A 20,663-nucleotide genomic window follows, 5' to 3' on the forward strand; every position below is an offset into this window, starting at 1 on the left:
AGCAGGCACGGTCTGGAGCCAAGCAGGGGCTGTCAGTGACCCAGGAGAGGGACGGACGGTCTGCAGCCAAGCAGGGATGTCAACGACCCAGTGCGGGGACCACAGCCACCAGGCCAGGTGCGAAGATGGCTATTGGTTGGGAACTGGTGGAGCCCAGTCAGACCACATGGAAGCCCTTATAGATCAACTGTAATGTCTATCTATTTAACTTTATTTCTTGTTTTACAAACTCATACTATGTACTATAACATTTCTTTATTTTCTCCACTTTTTGTACCTTAGATAGTGCCATGCGTTGGCGACATTATATACTTTTCACTGCACTGTTTGTTGTAACTTGCACACCACGTGACAATAAACAATGTCAATTCTGTAAAACCGTTGCCAAATGTTGGGAAAAGTCCATTTAGTTCAGTAATGCCCTTTTGGGAAGGAAATCTGTCCTCCCTACCTTGCATGGCCTGTATGTGAGAAGGAAATCTGCCCTCCCTACCTTGCATGGCCTGTATGTGAGAAGGAAATCTGTCCTCCCTACCTTGCATGGCCTGTATGTGAGAAGGAAATCTGTCCTCCCTACCTTGCATGGCCTGTATGTGACTCCAGACTAACAGCAATACAGCTGACTTTCAACTGCCCTCTGGGCGGCACGGTGGCACAGTAGTGAGCACTGCTGCCTCACAGCACCAGAGACCCGGGTTCATTTCCCGCCTCAGGCGACTTTGTAGATTTTGCACATTCGCCCCGTGTCTGCGTGGGTTTCCTCCGGGTGATCCGGTTTCCTCCCACAGTCCAAAAGATGTGCGGGCCAGGTCAGGTGAATTGACCAGACTAAATTGTCCGTTGCGTTGGGTGAAGAGGTAAATGTAGGGGTATGGGTGGGTTGCACGTCGGTGTGGACTTGTTGGGCCAAAAGGCCTGTTTCCACACTAAGTAATATATATAAAAATATATATATACTGGCCTGGCCAGTGACATCCATGTCCCATGATAGTTTTTGTTTTGGTCAATCATAGCTGATTAAAGTCACAGTATTAGAACTGACTGCTCAACTGAAATCAACTTTCCATTTATTGAAACAAATTGAGTTTGCTGCTTTAAAGTTACATGCTATGTTTCATGGAAGAGTTTTTAAAGAGACAGATTTTTTTTGAGTTAGACCACTAAATCCCACTCGCCATATTATCACCTATAAGTCAAAAGATAAACCTTGTGTAACATATCTTGTGTTTCGAACTAAAGAATAAAAAAATTCACTTTACTGTCAAGCATACACTTCTTATTCAACAGACTTAATTCATAGCTCCAAAATGGTATTTCAGCAACAGTAACAGACTTGGTACTTCCCCAGTCACGACAATTGCAGCAGGAAATTTATGAATAGATCACTGTTAGTTCTCCAATGGAAAGGGGAAGACAATTCACAACCCCATCTTCAAACATTCTTTAATGACGTTCTATCAACAGATAGGTTGCAATGTAAAATACCTCTGATATTTTGCAGATAAATTGGTCTACAACACTATGATCAAAAACTGAATGTCTCAGTAAACAAACTACCAAAGTCTAAATATCAGATTTTTACCTGAGGAGCCCCAGGGATGCTGGGACCTGGGGTCACTGGTTGCGCCATTAGATCATAGTCATTACCAGAAGAGCCAGCAGCCACATAAGAATAGGAACCACGTGCCCACGGATCAGCACGCCAGCGAGTAACAACTGTCTCCTTTGGCTGCAAGAAAAACAGTAGGATAAAGTACACAACCAAAGTGACAGACATTACTTTCCTCAGAATTAAGGGCTATTCAGATTTCCTTCCCTGAAGATCAGTGAACCAAGTGGGTTTTTATGACAATTGACAGAAGTTACATGATCACCATCAAACCATCTGACGCCAGATTTATTTAATTCAAATTTCACCCTCTGATATGGTGGGATTTGAACCATGTCCCCAGTCACTAGCCTAGGGTTTTAGATTACCAGTCCAGTGGCAGTATTGCTACATCACCTCTCATCTTTACATTTTGCAGAGACAGTCAAAAAAAAGGAGAAAAAAAAGCCATTAAGTCTCATCCAACAGCTTAATTAAAAACTTTAAGCACAAACAAATATTATCAATAAATGATCCAATTATGCTAAAGTTCTGAATTAGTTTAAATAGGTTTAAAATGTTTAAATAACATGTCACAACTCATTGAGGTAGGACATTAGAAATCACGATCCACTGTTCCTGGAATCATCACAATTGTGAAAGGATTTAACCAAACAATCCAAAATCCCCCGTTTACATGATGGACGAGCTCAGGTTAAAACACTCACCAGGTTTCTATATTTAGCCACAAATAGAGTCATATAGTCAAAGAGATGTACAGTATGGAAACAGACCCTTCAGTCCAACCCGTCCATGCCGACTAGATATCCCAATTCAATCTAGTCCCACCTGCCAGCACCTGACCCATATCCCTCCAAACTCTTCCTATTCATATACCCATCCAAATGCCTCTTAAATGTTGCAATTGTACTAGCCTCCACCACATCCTCTGGCAGCTCATTCCATACACATACCACCCTCTGGGTGAAAAAGTTGCTCCTTAGGTCTCTTAAATCTTTCCCCTCTCACCCTAAACCTATGCCCTCTAGTCCTGGACTCCCCAACCCCAGGGAAAAGACTTTGTCTATTTAGCCTATCCATACCCCTCATGATTTTGTAAATCTCTAATAAGGTCACCCCTCAGCCTCCAACGCTCCAGGGAAAACAGCTCCAGTCTGTTCAGCCTTTTCCTGTAGCTCAGATCGTTCAACCCTGGCAACATCCTTGTAAATCTTTTCTGAACTCTTTCAAGTTTCACAACATCTTTCCGATAGGAAGGAGACCAGAATTGCATGCAATATTCCAACAGTGGCCTAACCAATGTCCTGTACAGCCGCAACATGACCTCCCAACTCCTGTACTCAATACTCTGACCAATAAAGGAAAGCATACCAAACACCTTCTTCACTATCCTATCTACCTGCGAATTCACTTTCAAGGAGCCATGAACCTGCACTCCTAGGTGTCTTTGTTCAGCAACACTCCCTAGGACCTTACCATTAAGTGTATACATCCTGCTAAGATTTGCTTTCCCAAAATGCAGCACCACACATTTATCTGAATTAAACTCCATCTGCCACTTCTCAGTCCAGATCCTGTTACAATCTGAGGTAACCCTCTTCACTCTCCACTACACCTCCAATTTTGGGGTCATCTGCAAACTTACTAACTGTACTGCTTATGCTCGCATCCAAACCATTTATGTAAATGACAAAAAGTAGAGGGCCCAGTACCAGTCCTTGTGGCACTCCACTGGTCACAGGCCTCCAGTCTGAAAAACAACCCTCCACCACCACCCTCTGTCTTCTACCTTTGAGCCAGTTCTGTATTCAAATAGTAAAAAATGAGGTCTGCAGATGCTGGAGATCACAGCTGCAAATGTGTTGCTGGTCAAAGCACAGCAGGTTAGGCAGATGGCTACTTCTCCCTGTATTCCATGAGATCTAACCTTGCTAATCAGTCTCCCATGGGGAAGCTTGTCGAACGCCTTACTGAAGTGCATATAGATCACATCTACTGCTCTGCCCTCATCAATCTGCTTTGTTATTTCTTCAAAAAACACAATCAAGTTTGCAAGACATGATTTCCCACGCACAAATCCATGTTGACTATCCTAAATCAGTCCTTGCCTTTCCAAATACATGCACATCCTGTCCCTCAGGATTCCCTCCAACAACTTGCCCACCATCGATGTCAGGCTCACCGGTCTATAGTTCCCTGGCTTGTTTTAACCACCCTTCTTAAACAGTGGCACCACGTTTGCCAACCTCCAGTCTTCTGGCACCTCACCTGTGACTATCGATGATACAAGTATCTCAGCAAGAAGCCCAGCAAACACTTCTCTAGCTTCCCACAGAGTTCTCGGTACACCTGATCAGGCCCTGGGGATTTATCCACTTTTAACTGTTTCAAAACATCCAGCGCTTTCTCCTCTGTAATCTGAACATTTTACAAGATGTCACCATCTATTTCTATATCTTCCATATCTTTTTCCACAGTAAACACTGATGCAAAAAATTCATTTATATTCATTCATATCTCCCCCATTTTCTGTGACTCCACACAAAGGCCGCCTTGCTGATCTTTGAGGGGCCCTATTCTCTCCCTAGTTACCCTTTTGTCCTTAATATATTTGTAAAAACCCTTCAGATTCTATTCTATTCGCCAAAGCTAGCTCATGTCCCCGTACTGCCCTCCTGATTTCTCTCGAGTATACTCCTACTTTCTCTAAGGATTCACTCGATCTATCCTCTCTATACCTGACATATGCTTCCTTCTTTTTCTGAACAAAACCCTCAATTTCTTTAGTCATCCAGCATTCCATACACCTACCAGCCTTCCCTTTCACCCAGACAGGAATATACTTCCTCTGGATTCTTGTTATCTCATTTCTGAAGGCTTCCCATTTACCAGCCGTCCCTTTACCTGCAAACATCTGCCTCCAATCAGCTTTCAAAAGTTCTTGCCTAATACCATCAAAATTGGCCTTTCTCCAATTTAGGACTTTGTCATTTCATTATGAAAAAACATATTTTACCAATGACAAGTAGGAACTAGAACTACAAACTTTCCAGTCGATGGGTCAGTGCGGACACAATGGACTGAAGGGCCTCTCTTTGCTGCATGACTCTCTAACTTAAACTGTACCCCTTTTAAATTTCTCCCTTTACATACAGACAAAGGCATGGATACTAATGGTGGAAAAGGAAAGAAAAAATTAAGGAAAAACAGTTTAATATCACGAGACTAGACCACAGAGGAGTTGATGAGTAGTTTTATTTCAGTTATTTTAAATTCCTTTTCATTATTTGCTGTTCACAGAAGGTTTCTGGACACTGATGCTCTCCATTCATTTGGAGGTAAGCACCCTTTCATTATCTTTTAAAAAATGTGTTTGCTTCATCCTTCAATATTGGGGACTTGTAAGGCAAAAAGCAGTTATTATTGGAGGCTTTCAGGTATCTCCACACAAGAGAGATTATTTGATGCGTTCTCTTTCCAGACTAGATGATTCTCTGCTGCATGGACCCCACTAGACATGGCCACCTGATCAGGGGCCCAGACAAATAGTTGTCTCTTATTCAGAAGCCAGCCAGTCTGATTTTGCTCTCTGTTCCAGGAAAATACAGTTTTGGGAACTGGGTACAATGTACTCCAGTAAACGTGATTTTTAAAACTGGATGAACATCTTTACGCAGTCTCCTTGCTTTAAGCTACCAACTTTCATTTTAAGCCCATAGACCAAAACTAAAAGGTAATAAAAGCATGCAGCCTTTGCAAATAATAGCTAAAGTCTTGGTGAAGTGAGGTGCATACATACACATCAAAATGCACAGAGATTCCCATGTACTGCATTAATATGCAGGGTGAGAAGCAAATTGCTCTACTCACATTATTCTAGGGAACAAAAGTATTGTGATGAAAGAATCAGGGTTGTACTTGCACTGGGAGTGGAACAGGGAAAGTTAATTGATCAGGCAATTCCTGGGATCTGTAACAATAACTTTTTTGAAAGCAGGAATTGAGGGCAGGGAGATGCAGTAGTATGAAATCATTGGGGAAGCTAGCTGTTAACCACAGATGCTGGAAGGTCCACGAGTGTTACAACATTATTTCATTGAGAACATGTGTTGATACTAAAGTTAACAAAATGTCAGCTATGTTTCAGTTTGCAGCATTCAGACCTCAAAGTTAGGAGGCTACAGATTCAAACTTCATCCATAGACTTGGACAGAAAATCCATGTTGATGATTAATGATGCCATATTGAGGGAATAAAACATGAATAGTGCCAGAAGAGAAAGAGGAAAAGGTAGTCAATGAAAAGCTTGCAACAAGTTACTGGTATACAACATTTTCAATACAGCGAGTTTTGAGAAGATTTGTAGATCAGGTTGAGGTTCTGGACGTAGGTTTGCTCGCTGAGCTAGAAGATTCATTTCTAGACATTTCATCACCCTACAAGTAACATCCTCATTGGGTCTCAGGCGAAGCAGTGTATATGATTCCTGCTTTCTATTTATAAGTTTGGGTTTCTTTGGGTTGGTGATGTTATTTCCTGTGGTGATGTCATTTCCTGTTCTTTTTCTCAGAGGGTGGTAAATGGAGTCTAACTCAATGTGTTTGTTGATAACAGTTCTAGTTGGAATGCCATGTTTCTAGGAATTCTCATGCGTGTCTCTGTTTGGCTTGTCCTAAAATGGATGTGTTGTCCCAATCGAAGTGGTGTCCTTACTTATCTGTATGTAAGAATACTAGTGAGAAAGAGTCATGTCGTATTGTGGCTAGTTGGTGTTCACGTATCCTGGTGGATATTTTTCTGCTTGTTTGTCCAATGTAGTGTGGTGATGTATGTGTTTTTGGGTGCTATACATACTGCTTTGCATTGACAAGTTAGCTTTCAATCTAATTTCACACCATGTACATGGCGGCACCACCACATGGAATGCATAATGTTTTACGTCACTTAAATTTCATGAAGTTGTGAAGACCTAATAACTGTTCTTCATACTACATAGTGCATTTGTATGAAACATAAATCTGTTACTCTGAAGAAAAAAGTACACTCTTTAAAAAAAGCAGCCTCCTTACATGCAATAATGAGAAAATTTGACCTGACGTAAATATCCGATATCATACCCCTCAGAAAAAATGCACCCAGATTTGGTTCTGAGTAATGAACCCGGCCAGGTGTTAGATTTGGAGGTAGGGGAGCACTTTAGTGATAGTGACCACATTCAGTTGTGTTTACTTTAGTGATGGAAAGGGATGGGTAAACACCAGAGGGCAAGAGCTACAGCTGAGGGAAAGGCAATTATGATGTGATTAGACAAGGTTTAGGATGCACTGGATGGGGAAGCAAACTGCAGGGATGGACACAATAGAAATGTGGAGCTTATTCAAGGAACTGTGTCTCCTTGATAATTATGTACTTGTCAGACAGGGAGAAAGTTGTCAAGCGCAGGAGGTGTGGTTTACTAAGCAAGTTGAATCTCTTATCAAGAGTAAGAGGAAGACTTATGCTAGGATGAGATGTGAAGGCTCAGCTAAGGCGATTTAGAGTTACAAGGTAGTCAGGAAAGACCTATGGAGAGAGCTAAAACAAATGATGAGGGGTCACGAAGTTGTTGGCGGATAGCTTTACATAGGTATACAAGTGATAAAATGACTAGAGTAAGATTAGGGCCAATCAAGGAAGTTGTGGGAAGTTGTGCATGGAGTCAGAGGAGATAGGGGAAGCACTAAATAAATATTTTTCTTCAGTATTCACACTGGAAAAAGATAATGTTGTCGAGGAGAATACTGAGAAACAGGCTACTAGACTAGATGGGATTGAGATTTTGAGATTCACAATGTGGTGTTAGAAAATCTGGAAATTGTGCAAACAGATAAATCCCCTAGGCCGGATGGGATTTATCCTCAGATTCTCCTGGAAGCCAGCGAGGAGATTGCCGAGCCTTTGGCTTTGATCTTTATGTTGTCACTGTCTACAGGAATAGTACCAGAACACTGGAGAATAGCAAATGTTGTTCCCTTGTTCAAGGACAGGTGTAGAGACAACCCTGGTAATTAAAGACCAGTGGGTCTTACTTTGGTTGTGGGTAAAATGTTGGAAAACATAATAAGAGATAGGAGTTATAATCACCTCAATAGGAATAAGTTGATTAAGGATAGTCAACACAGTTTTGCGAAGGGTAGATCATGCCTCACAAACCCCACTAAGTTCTTTGAGAAGGTGACCAAACACCTAGATGAGGATAAAACGGTTGATGTGGTGTATATGGATTTCAGTAAGGCATTTGATAAGATTCCCCATGGTAGGCTATTGCAGAAAATATGGAGACATGGAATTGAGGGTGATTTAGAGGTTTGGATCAGTAATTGGCTAGCTGAAAGAAGACAGAGGGTGGTGGCTGATGGAAAAGGTTTATCCTGGAGTTCAGTTACTACTGGTGTGTCATAAGGATCTGTTTTGGGGCCACTGCAGTTAGTCCTTTTTATAAATGACCTGGATGAGGGCATAGAAGGATAGTTTAGTAAATTTGCAGATGACACTTATGTCGATACAGTTGTGGATAGTGCTGAAGGATGTTTGAAGTTACAGAAGGACATAGATAAAGTGCAGAGCTGGGCCGAGAGATGGCAAATGGAGTTTAACGCAGAAGAGTGTGAGGTGATTCACATTGGAAGGAATAACAGGAATGCAGAGTTCTGGGCAAATGGTAAGATTCTTGGCAGTATAAATGAGCAGAGGGACCTTTGTGTCAATGTACATAGACACTCAAAGTTGCCACCCAGGTTGACAGGGCTGTCAAGAAGGCACACAGTGTATTAGCTTTTCTTGGTAGAGGCATAGAGTTTCAGAATCACGAGGTCATGCTGCAGCTGTACAAATCTCTGGTGCAGCCGCGCTTGGAGTACTGCATGCTGTTCTGGTCACCTCACTATAGAAAGGATTCAGAAGCTTTGGAAAGGTTTCAGAGGAGATTAACCAGGATGTTACCTGGTATGGAGCGAAGAGCTTACGAGGAAAGGTTGAGGGACTGGAGGCTGTTTTCGTTAGACAAAAGGCTGAGAGGTAACTTATTTGAGACATATAAGATAATCAGAGGGTTAGATAGGGTGGACAGGGAGAGCCTTATTCCTCGGATGGGGATGGCTACCACAATGGGGCATAGCTTCAGATTAAGGGTGATAGATATAGGACAGAGGTCAGAGGTAGTTTCTTTACTCAGAGTAGCAGAATGCACTGCCTGCAACAATTGTAGACCCGCCAACTTTAAGGGCACTTAAATGGTAGGCACGTGGGTGAGAATGGAATAGTGCAGGTTAGATGGGCTTCAAATTGGTTTCACAGGGCGGTGCAACATCAGGGCCAAAGGGCCTATACTGCACAGTAATGTTCTATGTTCTGCATTCTAATAATGTATTAGTTGATTTAAATCTTAACAGCCATAAGTAATGTATGATATATTTTCAGAAACTGCACATGCATTCTAGTGCACAATAGAAATGACAGTAACCATAACAACCACACCAAAGAGATAATGAATAGCTTGGCTCAAAAGTGTTGACATTCAATGATAATGATGGACCAAATTCTTCTCACATGGCAGTAAATTTTGAACATATTTGGCTTAATTGTTGCTGCTCAGCCACGGATTAGCGTATGGATTAATTTTAAACAGTGATATGGTTGATATACCAAACTTCCTGTCAAAGCCTGAACTTTGAGCAGTGACAATCGATTTGTCTTCCTGTGCAAAACACTACGGCAATGGAAACAACCACTGCTGCTCTATGGAGAGCAATGCTACATCATTTCAGGGGACTGATCTTTCAAATGTATGTTATACTCCATCATATTAAAAGCAGTGTGTTATTCTAAAAGGTAAAGTAGTTTGACATAATGTTCCTTGAATTCTGTGTGGAAACCCAAAAGATGATCTGTAAAGGATGACCTCAAGTTACAATACAAGTGTACTCCAAGGTATGGCCAAAGGAATGTTGTACATGCGTAAAGTATATAATATTTTCACTGAATATGATCACACATTTTGCAACCAAGATCAGACAGGACACCTAAATAAATGTTCTTGGGTTGCAGAGAAAAAAGCAGCTAGATCAAACTTGAAAGCAGTGACAGCAGTTCCACCCCTTAGGGTGAGCAGGCAAAATTAGAATTCAATTAAGAAAAGAACATTATTTCAAATTTTGCAGAGTAGATGTAGGCAACACTGCACAGCAAGAATACATTTCTCTTCCTAGGATTGAAAAAAAAAGACAAAATATGCCTACTCTATGGCACCATAAATGCACATCAATTATCCCTTAATCTAAGGAATTTCATTTTTTGTGTACATCACATTCAAATAGAGTCCAATGTGCTTCAGTGCAGTGTCTACCATGTAAAAGAAAAGCAATGCTAATCAGAGCAAAACCCGTACTTGAATAAGAAAGGAGGCTCTCATGTCACTCGACACTTCTTGCCAAATTTAAGAAAAACGGTATGCAGAGTATAGGAAGACCCGAGTGAAACAGGAAAAAGGTGCAAGTCTACAGGCAGCTACACAATACATTGCAGAGACATTTTCAGCATGAAACTTCCTACAGCGAAGAATAAAGTTGCTAAATGTTTGAGGAGTCTCTGCAGAGACACTAGATCCAACAACAGGGCACCTTTCAGCACACTCTGAAATCTTGTTTCTAAACAGTTTCCCATCAGCAGAAAGTTTCAAGTGAATTCTTTGCCATTTGATATATTTTCAGTCTTGCCTGAAATAATATTTCCCACGCTGGTTGGATTAAAATGGAACACAGCAACTGAACTGGTGACAAAAAGGTACAGATTGCACTTTAAAAGATTTAGAAAGGCAAATGTAATTGTAGATCATTGTATGTAGAATTATTCATAAATTCATATATACTTCACTAGTGAGCTGTGCACTGGGTAGATGCTTGAACTTAAAGAATATTTTCCGTTCTGTTCTTCCAATCACAATCAATTCATCTTTATTCAAATCACACCAAAATGAAATGCTTTTACGTGGAGCATCTTGCTTTTTCTTGGCCTGCCCTATAACTTCATGTGGTTTGATAAAGCTTCGACACTTTAGTATCAATGCATTTATCTTTCCTCCTGGTTGTGATATACGCATTGTCAACTAGGAAATGTAACGCCTGGCTAAATGGTTGACACAATTAAATAGTTTAGATGGGAAGTAACATACATAATGATTTTCTTCTGAATTGTTCTTGGTGGTGTTAGTACAGAACCTTAGGACTTTGCATTTGTTATCATGCAGTAGAGTATGCAAAGTGCCTTGCTGGGACTGATTAAGATTTAAGTGCAGCAATCAACCTCTAATCAGATATCGGAGTGTACTATGCATGCTAGCATCACTCAGCAAAAAGCTACAGCAAAACAAGTTTTAACAATTTTACCTGATCTTTCTACACAAGTTAGCTTTCATGCATCTTATGTAAGGGTGATTGATTGCCGAGTGGTATCATGACTGGACTATTAATCCTGAGACCCAGGTAATGTTCTAGGGACCTGGGTTCAAATCTACCACAGCAGATGAATTTGGATCCAACAAAAATCTGGAATTAAGAATCTAACGGTGACTGTGAATCCATTGTCAATTGTTGGAAAAATCCATATGCTTCACTAATGTCCTTTAGGAAAGGAAACTGCCATTCTTACCTGGTCTGGCCTACACATGACTACAGACCCACAGCAATGTGGTTGGCTCATAACTGCCCTCTGGGCAATTAGGGGTCAGCAATTCATGCTGGCCGAACCAGCAATCCCTTTACCCAGTGAACAACTAAAAACAAAAGCTCCTCTACGACTGCCACCAGAATTCACAAAACGTTAAAAGATGAGAGTACAACTTAAATATAAGGCCTCAAACTAGGTTTGGAAAAAAATAGCAAATTAATTTTACTTAAAAGTTAGAAAACACTATCTCTCCTTTCCATTTTGTTTCACCCCATCACTCTCTTACCAAGACAGACACAGATCTGGGAAAAAAAAACCACAAAAAGAAATGCAATCAGCTTCATTCATACCTGTGGGACTGCACTGCTGCCAAATATTCCTTTAAGGATGGCTAGACAACGACCAACAATGACATCATCGCTAATGTTCTCCATGATTCCAGCTGCCTCTCCAGCCACTAGAGCCAGTAGAATTGGAGCTGGCAATGAACAAAACAACTAATCAAAAGAAATGTAACCACGTACTCATGATTACTGACAGCAGGTTCCACATTTTGTGCAACTACAGAGCAACTGCAACATTCATGGGTTTAAAAGGTGCCCAAATAATTAAAAACCTGAGTGTTATGAATCATATACATCCCTAGGAAGAGGGAATCAAAAAAAGGGATTTATTAGAACCAGAATACATCAAATGGATCCAAACATGTCAAAAAATGTAGGATATTAAGAAAAGTATGCCTTATTCCAAATAGTGTTGATTTAGAATGTAAACAAGCTTGAATAGGGAGTCATGCTGGGGGAAAAGTTATTGTTGCTGTTGAACTGTAGCTGTGGCTATTTAAAATTTTCAAGCAGTCTTTCATTAACTGAAGCTTTGAACCACAATACAACAGGCACAATATGAATCTCAAAAGCATCAACAAAATACAAACAGATTAAATAAGAAAAGGAGGAGACCATAAGCCCCTCAAGCTTGTTCCGCCATTAAATAATATTTGGTTGAAAACTCAGAGCATTCAAATAGTGAATAACATATTATATAAACAGCATTATACAAAATAACGATTGGAATGATTGTTGGATTGGATCAAAGTACAATCTCCAGGGCTCAGCTACTTAAGAATTGCTGCAGTGTAAATTAAAGCTCAGATCAAGCAAAATTGGCTACCTGTCAGAAGACAGGGGATGGTGGTTGATGGGAAATGTTCATCCTTGAGTTCAGTTAGTAGTGGTGTACCGCAAGGAGGTGTTCCAGTAGAGTTGTGAACAATGCAGAAGGATGTTGCAGGTTACAGAGGGACATAGGTGAGCTGCACAGCTGGGCTAAGGGGTGGCAAATGAAGTCTAATGCCGAAAAGTGAAAGGTGATTCACTTTGGAAGGAGTAACAGAAGTACACAGTACTGAGTTAATGGTCTGATTCTGGATAATGTGGATGAGCAGAGACATCTCAGTGTCTTTGTGCACAGATCCCTCAAAGTTGTCACCCAGGTTGATAGGATCATTAAGAAGGCGTACAGTCTGAGAGCTTTTATTGGCAGAGGGATTGAGTTTCGGAGTTATGAGGTCATGTTGCAGCTGTACAAAACTCTGGTGTGGCCATACTTGGAATACTGTGGACAGTTCTGGTCTCCACATTATAGGAAGGATGTGGAAGCAAAGGAAAGGGTGCAGAGGAGATTTACCAGGATGTTGCCTAGTATGGAGGGAAGGTTTTATAAGGAAAAGCTGAGGGAACTGAGGCTGTCTTCATTAGAGAGGAGGTGGTTAAGAGGTGACTTAATAGAGACATACAGATGATCTGAGGATTAGAGTGGCCTCGAAACAACTACAACTATTTTCCTATATGTCAAAAATGACTGCAGTCAGCAGAGAGTTTGCCCCCGTTACCCATTAATTCCAGTTTTGCTAGGGCACCTTGATGCCACAATTGGTTGAATGTGCTCTTGATGTCAAGGGCTGTCATGTTCACATCATATTTGGAATTCAGCTGTTTTATCCACACTTGAACTAAGGTCATACTGAGATCAGGACCTAAGTGGTAAAGTTCTATTCCGACTCTCTACACAATGTGCAGAATCCAACATTTATCATCCAAATTACCATATTATATTTTTGGGCAGTTCCATAAATATGGACATTTGGCTTCAGTTTAAAGCCTGCATAGTTAAATAAGAAAATGAGATTAGAGAGATTACAATTGTTCTAGTGAAAAATAATTCTAATTATTTGATTGAGCAGAACACAAATGTTGCCTGCTTATTAAGATATAACATTATCAGAAAGTAAATTTGCTCTGCTAAAGTTATATCATTTTTTTGTCAAAGAAAGTGATTTCATTAGTATGCAATAAGCTATTTCTGGTATGCAAGTACCTTTATAAAGATTCCAAAAAAGGAACAACTCTCCCCTACTGGCAGTAGTGCTTCCAACATGACCAAAGAGATTTACACTGGGATCCCAGAATACACGATCAAAACATAATACAACCTGTAAGTAACACAAAGAGAGCATTAACAGATGGTAAATTACTTATCATCAACATAATTCGATCAGTAATGGTACATGAACAACCACCCAGCTACTAACACTTACTGAGTAGTGGGAGTCAGTACAACTAATAATGGGAATCTACCAGTGAATCAAAATAAATCATTTAAAAAGGGAAAGAGACAAAAAAGGTCATAATAGGACAGATTATGTAATATATTTTATTGGGAAAATGTTAGAATAAATAAAAAGAATGTAATAACAGAGCATTTAGAAAACAGTCTGATCAAGCAGAATCATGAAGGGGAAGTGATGCATGGCATATTTACTACACTATCTCAGGGAGATAACATGAAGGACAGACAAAGGAAAAGCAGTGGACGTGACATATTTTGATTTTCAGGCAGCATTTGCTAAAGTACCAGACATTAGGCTACTTGCTATGATAAGCACCCATTGTGTTACAGGTACCATTGATTGGCTAGCTAAGAGAGAGTTGGGAAAAGTTATCATTTTCGGGGTAGCACCTGTAACTGGTGGAACGTCATCGGGATCAGTGATGGGCCACAATTATTTACAATATATGTTGTGGTTCTGTTCGCCGAGCTGGGAGTTTTTGTTGCAAACGTTTCGTCCCCTTTCTAGGTAACATTCTCAATGCATGGGAGCCTCCTGTGAAGCGCTTCACAGCAGGCTCCCATGCACTGAGGATGTCACCTAGAAAGGGGACGAAACGTTTGCAACAAAAACTCCCAGCTCGGCAAACAGGACCACAACAACGAGTACCCGAGCTACAAATCTTCTCCCAAACTTTGAATTTACAATATATATTCATGACTTTGATGAGGAAAGTGAATGTACTATAGCCAAGATTACAGTTGACGCAAAAAAAAGGGGAAGGTAAGCAATGAGGAAGACACAAAGGCTGCCAAGGGATATAGACGATTTAAGCAAGTGGGCAAAACTTTGGCAAGTGGAATATAATGTGAGAAAATGTGAGATTATGCACTTTGGTAGAAAGAATAGAGGAGATTATTATTATTATTTAAATGCAGACTGGCCGTAGAAAGCTACAGAACAGAGGAATTTAGTCCATCAACCAAAAACTAGCATTCATGTTCAGTAGGTAATAGGGAAGGCAAATGGAATGCTGGTCTTTATTTCAAAGCAGTATAGAGAGGTTTTGCTAAAACTGTACAAGATATTGGTCAGACCACAGCTGCAAACAGTTCTGGGAGCCTGATCTGAAGAAAGGTATATTGCCATTGGAGGCACTCCAGAGAAGATTCACTTAGTTGGTACCAGGCATGGAGGGACTGTCTCTGAAGGTTGAGCCTGCACTTGCCGGAATTTAGAAGAATGACAGATGACCTTCCAAAAGAGAAAATGCTGGAAAATCTCAGCAGGTCTGGTAGCATCTGTAAGGAGAGAAAAGAGCTGACGTTTCGAGTCTAACTGACCCTTTGTCAAAACTCACCTTGTTGAGACATAAAGGATGGTTAGGGGACTTGCCAGAGTAGATGTGAAAAGGTTGGTTCTCACTAGGATCAGAAAGTAGAATCTCAGACTAAGAGGTCGTACATTTCAGACCCAGCTGTGGAATTTCTCCTCTCAGTGGGTAGTGAAGGTCTTTACAAAGATTATGACTGGTCTCTCAATTTCAGAGCACTGATGGTGTACCTTGTTCAGATTTCCAAAGCCCATACGCTGAATGGCAGAAGTTTTCCACTCAGGAAGAGGAGGTACAAATTGAACCGCTGGAGGTTGTTGCTTCAAGACACCCAGTGGGAGAGTGCATAAAACTGCATCACACTTGTAAATAAATGTCTGGCTGTTTGAACGAGTATTCTGAGCAATGACTTCACATCCTGAAAAATATTAATGCAATCCTAGCATTAAATGATTGTAAAGAACACAGGACCAGAAAGATTAATGAATAACTGCTCAAGTTACTGCTGATCAACGTTGTAAGTGGAATAAATCTGCCAAAACCAATATTATAATTTTCCTTCAGCACACAGTCAACTGCAAAACATCCCACCACATGATCGAGGAACAAAAGGTGCAAGTCTTCCTGTTCTTGTCACACACGTTTATTTTACTTCAATCTACAGAAGAGCTTCCAGTAGGTTTCAATGAATAATTTACTTTGCATCCCTAGTCCAACAGTCAAGTTATAGGAAAGTAAATTACAGATGTACAAATAAAATAGGATGCTTAACTATTTTTCAATGTCCTTTGCAAACAAGAAATGAAGGTAGCAATGTTTGAGGATTAAGGCTTTCAATTAAAAGACTAGGATCTCAATTTCAGTCTTAATAACTTGTCTTCTTAAACTGACGTAGCAGACATCAAGTCTGCCATCTAGACATTCTTTCATTTAATGCTGCTTCAAAGAGGTAGATCAAGTTACTTTTCTAGGTGGACAACATCACCTATGTTAGTCATAATGAACAACCAGGTGTTACTAATAGTTTAACAAATATAAATGCTATCACAGAAAGACCTGACAGGTAGATCACGGATCTTTTTGGAACACATTATTTTTCTCCACTTCAGAACCTTCATTATAATTTTGGAAGATACCCTTTATAACTCTTCTTTCTTCAAGTATATGTTTAAAATTATAAGAGGGGGAGAAGAATGTAACCGAATCTTGTGACATACATTCTTCATAATTCCTATTACGGTTTACTGCTGAAAAGGTGCAGAAAATACACAAATTGAGCTTTCTAATGAAAGCGTTTTATAAAGTTGGTACAAGATAATTGAGAATACTGTAGACAACTACTAAGGATTCCAAACCTTCACTGTTAAATAGGTACATAATCTTTTACAAACATGCTGTTTCTGGTCTTGTCCCTGTTAATTTAATAAACATGACTCTGAATTCAAAATCTGAAGTATAAAGCCTATTAGCATATATCTACCTTTCAATCTCACAGGTTGGTGTTTATAATTGTTAAGTAGTATTACTTCTAGTGTGTATCATCGCCAATTCTGCAATGCATTAAACAAAAGCACCTCCGTTATAAACTACACTTTTTAAATCTCCCATCTCTCAAATGATCAGGAACAATTAAAAAGGAACACTACAGTATGTGTTTTTTTTAAAAAAGCCTATCAGCATAAAGAGCTTTAGAATCCGTAGGGGTCATTTGGAAGTACTAAGAGACAAACTAAGTTTTCCATGAGGATTACACAGTATTCTAAATTAAAAACAGACATCTTGATCCAAAAGATCTGTGTGAATATGTGCCCTTTACACCTAACTTCATCTCAGTCTTGCAATCTAGGATCTAAATATTGTGCACCTTACGTTGTGTACTGTCTATTCACAGAAACCAAACACAAGATGCACTTCTGAAATTCGCCAAAGAACCTTAGGCAATACCTCCCAAATCCACAATCAACTCCATCTAGAAAGACAGGGGAACTGGTAAATGTGGGTTAATATGGACTGCAGTGCTTCAACGGGCAGTTCACCACCACTTTCTCAAGGGTAACTAGGAGTGGGCAATAAAAGGTGGCCCAACCAGCAATGTCCACATCCCATGAATGAATAAAAAAAATCATTAAGTAGTTTGTATCATTGAGATTCTTTAAAACTTAGAAATTCAAAAACAAAATGCAGGACATCAGTGGTTTTTAACATTAGAATTTCTATCATAAATTAATTCACACAAGATTAGCATCAACTAACCTGAGGCCGTATAACGGACTTGTCGAACAGCTGTATTTAATTTAATGTCAAGACCTTCTGCAAGTGCAACGGGGACACAAGAATAACCATTTCGTACTGTTAAGTGACTTCCTGTGAATTCAAAGTCATCGTCCTGAATAGAAAACAGGAAATGACACCACTGAAAATAATGTGCAATATCATTTTATTTACTTTGATTCAAGTCACATCAAATTAAACTAGCTAGCCCACATTTGCTCCTATTCAATCAAAATCTGCATATACAATTGTACAGTGTAACAAACAGCTCAGAAATACACATCCTAAACAAAAAGCAACAACTTGCACTTAAACAAATGACTTAAATATAGAAAACATCCGAAGACACTCCACAAAATATAAATCAGACAAAAGCTGCCAGTGATACAATTTATAGAGAAGGGACAGAATAAGAGCAAATCTGCTACTATAATATGCGAAGAGAAATCAGCATTCAGGGTAGAGCAATGATTGCAAAGATAGATATGAAAATTTGAGACTTCTTACAAAGGAGATTACGAGGTCATTTATAGCGGTACTCAAAACTCTGAAGGGGTCATATAGAGTACATACAGTTCTTAGTGTATAAGGGTTTGAGAAAAAGAGCACCATGATGCCATTAATTAGAAAAGGTTTGAAGACAAAGTGAAAGAGAACTTTAAAAAAGTAGTTGTTTGGTAATGCATAACTCAAATATTGTTAAAAGGAGACAAGACAAAGCTTTTTCGCCTTGTACTCATTCGAGCTAAAGACGGCTATTCGACCTAAGTTTGCTTCACCATTCAATGAGATTATGAATGATCAGATAATCCTCAACTCCACTTTCCTGCCTTATCCCTATAAATTTAAATTCCTTCACTTACTGCAAATGAGTCTATCTTAGCCTTGAATACACTTAGCATTCCCACCTTTACAACTTTCTGCATTATAGAATGCTACAAATCCATTGCCCCTCTCAGAGAAGAAACTTCTCCTCATCACTATCTTAAATAGGTCACTCCTTACACTGAGATTATGCGCTCTGAGAAACCTCTCTGCACCTATCCTGACAAGGCCCCGGAGAATCTTATTTGTTTCTGTAAGGTCTCCTCTCATTCTTCTAAATCCAATGCTGGGATCAACTTTGAACATTCTCTGGATTGCCTCCAATGCAAATATATTTTTTCTCAGATAAGAGGATTAACACTGTTCACAGTAGGCTAGGCTTGGCTTGAATAGCGTATTGTACAGTTTTAGCACAACTTCCCAATATTAATTTCCTAGAGAGTGGTGTATAAAGGTCAACATTCCATTTGCTACCCCTATTACATGCTGAACGTGTACTTAGTCTTTTGTGATTTATAAACAAAGACCCCAAATCCTGTGTTGCAGCCTTCTGCAGTCCTTCTAATTAAATCATATTCAACTCCTCTATTCCTTGTGCCAAAGTGCATAACTTCAAATGTTCCCCACATTGTATTTCATCTGCATAGTTTTTGCCCATTTTGTAGACTCAGCCATCCTCACGACTTGTCCTCCCACCTATTTTTTTTGTCATCCACAAACATCCAAGTCATTAATAAATACTGTAAATAACTGTGGCCCCAAGCGCTGATTTCTGTGGCATTCCATTGGTTACAGGTTTCCATCCTGAAAATGCCTACTCCAGCTCTGTCTATGAGTTTATCGAATTTCTATCCATGCTAGCATAACACTCCAAACACCATGGGTTCTTATCTTATTAACTATCCTTCTGTGTGATATCTTATCAAAAAACCTTTTGAAAACCCAAATGTATTACATCTGCTGGCTCTCCCTTATCCATTATTTGTTGCCTCCTCAAAAAGAATTCGAATAAATCTGTCAAGCATGATTTCCCGTTCATGAAGCTACTCTGACTCTGCTTGATCATATCAAGTATTTCTAAAGCTCTATTACTTCCTTTATAATAGAATCTAACACTTTCCCAATAAGGAAAGTTAAACTAATAGTTACCAGTTTATAGTCTCTTTTCCTTTTTTAATAAGGGCGTTACATTAGCACTTTTGCAATTCTCTGGGGTTTTCCAATCTACAAATCTTAAGGATACTGGAAGATTACCTGTACAGCATCCACAATAGTAATTCCTTTAATAATCTAGAATGCTACCTATCAGGTCCAGGGGACTTGTTGGCTTTTAGACCAATTAATTTCCCTAGTACTTCTTCGTCTAGTAATAGCTATTGTGTTATGTTTTCCTCCACCTTTTGTCACTTAATTTAGTAATTTTGGTACGCTCTATTGTGAAGACTGATGTAAAGTATTTAGTGACCCCTGTCATTTTCTGCTTCCCCATTACTATTTCACCTGCTTCACTCTCTAAAAGGCCTAAGTTCACCATTGCTAATCTCTTCCTTTTTATACAGTTAAAGCTCTTACTGTCCACTTTTAATATTACCTGCTACTTTATTCGCAAAGTTTATTTTTGTCTCTATCATTTCTTGGTCACCTTTATAGATGGACGAAAAAGGGGCGAATTGTAGACTAGGTGATTAGGACTACTGCTCACATGGAGAATAAACATTAATATAGACTGACTGGATGATGTTCTTTCCTGAAATTATAAACTGTTGTTATGGACTAAGCCAGACCACTCAAAACGTTCTTAAGCAGGCAACTCAGACCATAACTTTTCAATTTGTTTAGTAAGTGTACAGTGAAAATTACCCGGATTAAGTTAGCTAAGTTGACTACTAGATTTTAAAACAGACAAAAAAATTATTCACAAAATTGCACAAGGAACACAAAATAGAATAAAGAACCCCTACTGAACTCAACCTATCAAGGTAGACTTAATTTATGCTATTCCGAATATACACAACAGTCCCAATAAGCAAACTCCGTTTAAAACCCAGTATAAATGGAACACATGCTTACAGGTTGAAGTTGAAGGGCAGAAAAGAAAGAGCGAGAGCTTCCACACAGCTCCCTGTTGAACTCCCAACCAGTTCAAGACTGAACTAAACCTGCTCGACTCAGTTAGAGAGCTGACCACTCCCCTTTCATTATACAGATCACTTCTAAAACAGACCACTTTGGCCTGAAGTCTCATCTGTATACATATAAACAAAATGCCTCAAAATCCTTTTCATCTCTGTACCAAACCAGGCTGATAAAAGCCC

At 39.6% G+C, this 20,663-nt stretch overlaps 1 protein-coding gene across 2 annotated transcripts in view; it reads right to left on the minus strand.

Annotated features, from left to right (window-relative positions):
- The window catches only part of kdm1a (lysine (K)-specific demethylase 1a), a 68,875-nt gene that overhangs the window by 11,365 nt on the left and 36,847 nt on the right, over nt 1-20,663 (minus strand). For both annotated transcript variants that reach the window (XM_060847243.1, XM_060847242.1), the window contains 5 exons: nt 17,506-17,638; nt 15,483-15,670; nt 13,688-13,802; nt 11,662-11,789; nt 1,583-1,729 (listed from right to left, as the gene is read on the minus strand). In XM_060847243.1, the coding sequence (XP_060703226.1) occupies nt 1,583-1,729; nt 11,662-11,789; nt 13,688-13,802; nt 15,483-15,670; nt 17,506-17,638 (711 nt within the window). The remainder of the gene's footprint in view (nt 1-1,582; nt 1,730-11,661; nt 11,790-13,687; nt 13,803-15,482; nt 15,671-17,505; nt 17,639-20,663) is intronic.

The sequence above is a fragment of the Hemiscyllium ocellatum genome, chromosome 30 (assembly GCF_020745735.1).
Source record: "Hemiscyllium ocellatum isolate sHemOce1 chromosome 30, sHemOce1.pat.X.cur, whole genome shotgun sequence".
Taxonomy (NCBI): Eukaryota; Metazoa; Chordata; class Chondrichthyes; order Orectolobiformes; family Hemiscylliidae; genus Hemiscyllium; species Hemiscyllium ocellatum.